This window comes from Arachis duranensis, chromosome 4 (genome assembly GCF_000817695.3).
Source record: "Arachis duranensis cultivar V14167 chromosome 4, aradu.V14167.gnm2.J7QH, whole genome shotgun sequence".
Lineage (NCBI taxonomy): Eukaryota > Viridiplantae > Streptophyta > Magnoliopsida > Fabales > Fabaceae > Arachis > Arachis duranensis.
Window position 1 is genome coordinate 118,084,656 of NC_029775.3, and position 5,696 is coordinate 118,090,351.

Here is a 5,696-nt window from a genome sequence, read left to right on the forward strand (position 1 = left end):
TCTCGCACAGCTCGGGGGGAGCATCTCGCGTGCTCTCCAGCAGATGAGCAATGCGACGGTGATCGACGAGAAGGTTCTGAAGGAGTGCCTCAACGAGATCACGCGAGCTCTTGTCCAGGCCGATGTTCAATTCAAGCTGGTGTGCGACATGCAGACCAACATCAAGAAGATTGTCAACCTCGAAGATCTCGCCGCTGGTCACAACAAGCGCAAAATCATCCAACAAGCTGTGTTTAACGAACTATGTAAAATGCTGGATGCTGGGAAGCCTTCTTTCACTCCAAAAAAGGGGAAGCCAAGTGTCGTCATGTTTGTTGGTTTACAAGGATCTGGAAAAACCACAACTTGTACAAAGTATGCGTATTATCATCAGAAGAAGGGCTGGAAGCCAGCACTTGTATGTGCAGATACATTCAGAGCCGGTGCATTTGATCAATTGAAGCAAAATGCCACTAAAGCTAAGATCCCTTTCTATGGAAGTTACATGGAGTCAGATCCTGTGAAAATTGCTGTGGACGGTGTAGAAAGATTCAAAAAAGAAAACTGTGATCTCATAATCGTTGATACCAGTGGACGGCACAAACAAGAAGCTGCTCTTTTTGAAGAAATGCGTCAAGTTTCAGAAGCAACGAAACCAGATCTTGTCATATTTGTTATGGATAGCAGTATCGGTCAGGCTGCTTTTGATCAGGCTCAGGCGTTTAAGCAGAGTGTTGCAGTTGGAGCTGTAATTGTTACTAAAATGGATGGCCATGCAAAGGGTGGTGGTGCTCTTAGTGCTGTTGCGGCAACAAAGAGTCCTGTCATATTCATTGGAACGGGAGAACACATGGATGAGTTTGAAGTTTTTGATGTTAAACCTTTTGTAAGCCGACTGTTAGGCATGGGTGATTGGTCTGGGTTTATGGACAAAATTCATGAAGTCGTTCCTATGGATCAACAGCCAGAACTGCTTCAAAAGCTGTCTGAAGGAAACTTCACCTTGAGGATTATGTATGAGCAGTTCCAAATCATACTTAAAATGGGCCCTATCAGCCAGGTGTTTTCCATGCTTCCAGGATTTAGTGCTGAATTAATGCCAAAAGGCCGTGAGAAAGAAAACCAGGCAAAAATTAAGCATTACATGACAATGATGGACTCAATGACAAATGAAGAGTTGGACAGTTCAAACCCAAAGATCATGAATGAATCTCGGATAATGCGAATTGCTCGGGGCTCTGGTCGTCAAGTAAGGGAAGTAATGGATATGTTTGAAGGATACAAGCGTCTTGCAAAAATCAGGAGCAAAATGAAAGGGCTTAAATTCCCAAAGAAGGGTGACATGAGTGCCCTATCTCGAAATATGAATGCCCAACAAATAGGTGGCATGGGCGGGCTACAGAGCTTGATGAAGCAGATGGGATCTGCAAAAGACATGATGGGAATGTTTGGTGGTGGCAATTAGTTTAATGAACCTGGCCTTATGCTCTGTTTAGTGGATTTCTGAATGTGGATTGAAATTAAATTGTTGATTTTGTGTTGTTAAAACTCTTCTGCTGCTCTTTTTAATTTCTGAGGAAGTGGTGAAGTGGAGAAGAAGGAATAACAGTGGTCGTCGTCTGGTGGCCGTCCTGCTGTCGCGCTCAACTGCTCAGATCGAAGGTCGGTGCACATTGCTAGTGCTTGTTCTTCTTTTTTTGTGCTCTGTTCAGAAGTGAGAACGAAGGGTTTAGGATTTTACTACTGTTAATGCTATTTGTTGAATGATTAACTCTGCTGCTACTGCTGGGTTGTACTCTGTTTGGTTGTTTTTTTTATGCTGTATTGAAAAAAAAATTATGCTTAAACTTTGATAATTCTTTGTTAATTTATGTTAAAATTTTGATCAATCTGCTATTTGCTGAAAATGTTACTAATCTTTGTTAAAATTATGGTGAGGTGTGAGCTTTTATTTGTTCAATATAATCACTTTGTTAAAATGATACTAAAGCATGAGTTTTTATTTGAATGATTGAGTCTTCTCTATTGTATTGAACTGAATTTATTTATTAAATTTTTTAGTTAAATTTCGCTAAGTTGTATCTTGTTTTGAACTGATTAAAATGAACGATGGAATTTTTATTGTTGAATTTTTGTTGTTAAATCTTGTTTCCATTGAAAAAAAAAAAAACTAAAAAGAGAAGAAAGCTTTCACAAACTATAGAATATTAAGTTAATTCCCACAAAAAAAACATAAGCAAATGTCATGAGTTATGCAAAATATATAGACTGTTAATAACCAGTAACATAAACAACTTACATGAATTCCATGTATTGAAGTTTATTAATAATCATGTTTCACAGCAATAGCATAAGCAAATGTCAATGCTTTTACAAATTATAAACTGGTAATATCTATTTTTGTATAATTGTTCTCTCTGTTTTAGATGTTGAGTATTGCTAATTTCCAAAATGTCAGTTCAATCCCTGCATATTTGGTCTATGTTCACCTATCTTTTCAATCATTTGGTTGCCAAAGAATTGAGGAGTTTTAATTTTTATTTGTTTTTTTTAATGAGCTTCAAGTCAATAAAATTATTGAATGTCACCTCTATGATGTATTGCACATAAGATGCTTTTCCATTAAAATTTAGCGAGTAAATCCCCAAAATGGTCATCCGTGCACCAATGTTGCCCCTCAGTTTTTAAATGCTCTAAATACACCCTCCAATTTGAGCTCCGTGCAAAATCCTAGTCCTTCCACTCAATTTCGGCATGACTCAGCAGCGAAGCGCTGAGTTGGCGGTTCCACCCCCCTCCACTAATGCTTCATCACTCTTCACCATCACCATGTTCCTCCTCTTCTCCCAATGGAGCCATTACCCTTCTCTCTTCTTCCAATCCTCATTTCCCTTTCTCCCTTCCTCAAGCATTGTAGCCCTTTCCATTGGCCTAAGGCTGAACCACCACCGCGAGCCACCATAGCCTCCACCATCTGCGACCACCTCGTCCAACCTCCTCCCTCTATCCTCTCCTTTCCCGTCAGGTCCAGAAACGCCGAGCTTTCTTCCTGGTGAACCACTTCTGCCGGGCTCGAGCTTACTGTCGCCGCCAATCTGCCATCTTCATCACCCTCTTCCACGCACCGAACCCTAGCCATATCGCAGCTTCCAGCATCTCCATCGACACTACCAACCCAACGCCGCCACATCTTCCTCCCCCATCTCCTCTTCTCAGCTAAAGGGTCGGGTACCTTCATCTTTGTTCCTCATCACTGAACTACTACTACGGCAATAGCCGCTGTAACCATTACTCTGCCGGTGTCCTCCCCTCGTCTGCTTCTCCTTGTCATTTCCATCACCCATGATGACTAACCCTCCTCTCCTTCCTCACGTTTCGGTTTGCCTTCTTTCCCTGTCTGACCACCTCAACTTCCCCTGTTAGTTTAGGTTTATTTAGAATTTAGTTTTAATTTTCACCAGTTTTAGGCTTAGTTTAGTTTAATTATCTGTTTTAATTGATTTTAGGTGGTTATGATAGGTTAATTTAGTTTGTTGGATTCTGATTGTTGCTGAAAGTGTATGGAAATATTCTCCAAACTTGAGGAAGAAGAGAAAAGAAGAGAAGAAGAAGAAAAGAGAAAGGGTTGCGGCGGTGGTTCTGAGGTAGTGATCTGAAGGCTGGTGAATTGAGAGAAGAAAAGGCTGCAATGCTTGAGGAACGGAGAAAGGAAATGAGGATTGGAAGAAGAGAGAAGAGTAGTGGCTCCGAGAAGAGGAGGATCGATGGTGACGGTGGAGGGTGATGAAGCCCACGTGGAGACGGTGGAACCGCTAGCTCAGCACTCCAGCTGCTGAGTCATGCCGGAATTGGGTGGAAGGACCAGGATTTCGCCCGGAGCTCAAATTGGAAGGTGCATTTAGAGCATTTAGAAACTGAGGGGCAACATTGGTGCACGGGCCCAATCTAAAGGATCATTTTGGGGATTTACTCAAATTTAGCCTTATATAAATGACATATATATTTGGTAACAATTGTAATTGAGAACTTTCAACTGGTACTTTCTCATGTTTTTTAGAGTTTTGTATGTTTTTAATAAGCTTACTTGTATAAAACACCTTATAATTTATTATTATTTTATTTTAAAACGGTTTTTTCAGTTGAACCACAGTTGGATCGGTTGAATCAATAAATCAATAAATCAGTGACTAGAACAGTTTGATGACTGGTCCAGTTCTCATAACTTTGGTTTATATCGTAAAAAAATACGAAACTCCATTAAATGATTTTCTAAGTGTTATGTTAGAAAATTTATTTTTGTCAAACATTTATTACTTTTTGTCTCCAATAGCCTACTGTTGATATTATTAGGAATAGCAGGTGATTAACCTAAATTATTTTCAAACATCTATTTTCTTTTCAATGGCTGACTCTTGATACTATTAGGAATTTCAATGGGATGCAATAATAATGCAACTACCATGATTAAATTAAAATAAAATTACAAAAATTACTTTAGCGCGACTATAAATTAAATTATCCGTATTTCCTTAATTTGCTCGAGAAATAGATAAATGCAATGTGAAAAAGAAAGTACTTACTCTAAATTTTGGATTTAATTAACATTTGATAGATGTTAAAGTTACCGTATAATTTTTTTATAGGAAAAATATAATTAAATAAAAAATACCAAGTAAACAAATTATTTTTATAATTAAGTTTAATCAGAGTATTTCTTTTTCTTTTTATGTATTTTTTCTTCAATTAATTTTTATTATTTTAATAGCTATTAGATCAATTTAGTTAAATTTATTTATTAAAATATTTTTTTATTAAAGATAGAAAGATTCGAATCCAAGACATTTTAGGTGAGTATGGAAAGATTATGCCATTTAAACTATAACTCATTTACTTTTATTAAAATAAATTGTCATGTAACATCATCGCAATTAAATTTTTAATGTATTTATTATGTATTTAGTTGTAAAAAATAGCACTATGCATAAATATTTCATATTTTCTAGGGAATAATGTAAAAGAGAGGGGAAAAAAAATAAGAAAAAGAATCACCCATTTCTGAGAATGTAATGCTCCCTTGGGGGCAAAGCAATCACCAGTCAATTTTCCTGAACACACTCGACGACTCCTTCACTCACTTCACTTTCTCGTTCACCGCCTACACCTCGCTATATATAGAGGCCTTAAACCCTCTCTCTCCTTCTTTCGACCCTTAAAACACTCTACACACTCTTAGTCTCTATTACAAATAATCAATCAATCATTTCACACACTACAATTCTTCATTTTCTCTCTGGATTGACGTGCTGACGTGGCTATGGCGGAGAGCCTCAAACACCTTGCCAAGGCTCTCTTCTCCGATCAATCGCAGCAGCTGCCGTCGATTTCCGGCGAGTCGCTCCTCCAGAAGCTCCGGTCCGATGACACGATCAGGTCAGGGCTCACCGCTTTCTACTCCGTCCTCCGCCGTGGCGTCGAGCCTACAGGCGGCGCCTCCTCCTCCTTGCGCTTTCAATCGTGGAACGCCTCGCAGATTCAGGCGATTTGTTCGTTCGCATGCACGATCGCTTCCGCCTCTCGATCTTTGTCAGGTACACTCTTTAGTTACTTCGATCTCTTTATTCCTTTTCGCTGTAGTAACATCGGTAGTTGCCTCTTTCGGTTTTAGAGTTTGTTGCCAGTTTCGCTTTTATAGTAGTTAGCTGAGCTTGTAGTGGAGC

General features: G+C 39.0%; 2 protein-coding genes across 2 annotated transcripts in view; both read left to right on the top strand.

The window, feature by feature from the left end:
- Positions 1-1,868, top strand: LOC107486564 (signal recognition particle 54 kDa protein 2; the record flags this gene model as incomplete). The annotated part of the gene is given in 1 exon segment (XM_052260924.1): positions 1-1,868. A coding segment is annotated over 1 exon segment (1,444 nt), but the record flags the coding sequence as incomplete, so codon positions are not given.
- Positions 1,869-5,054: 3,186 nt separating this feature from the next.
- LOC107486562 (auxin transport protein BIG) overlaps positions 5,055-5,696 on the top strand; it is a 19,395-nt gene continuing 18,753 nt past the window's right edge. Inside the window, 1 exon segment of the mRNA XM_016107115.3 lies at positions 5,055-5,567. Within this exon segment, the coding sequence (XP_015962601.2) occupies positions 5,294-5,567 (274 nt within the window). The 5' untranslated portion in view covers positions 5,055-5,293.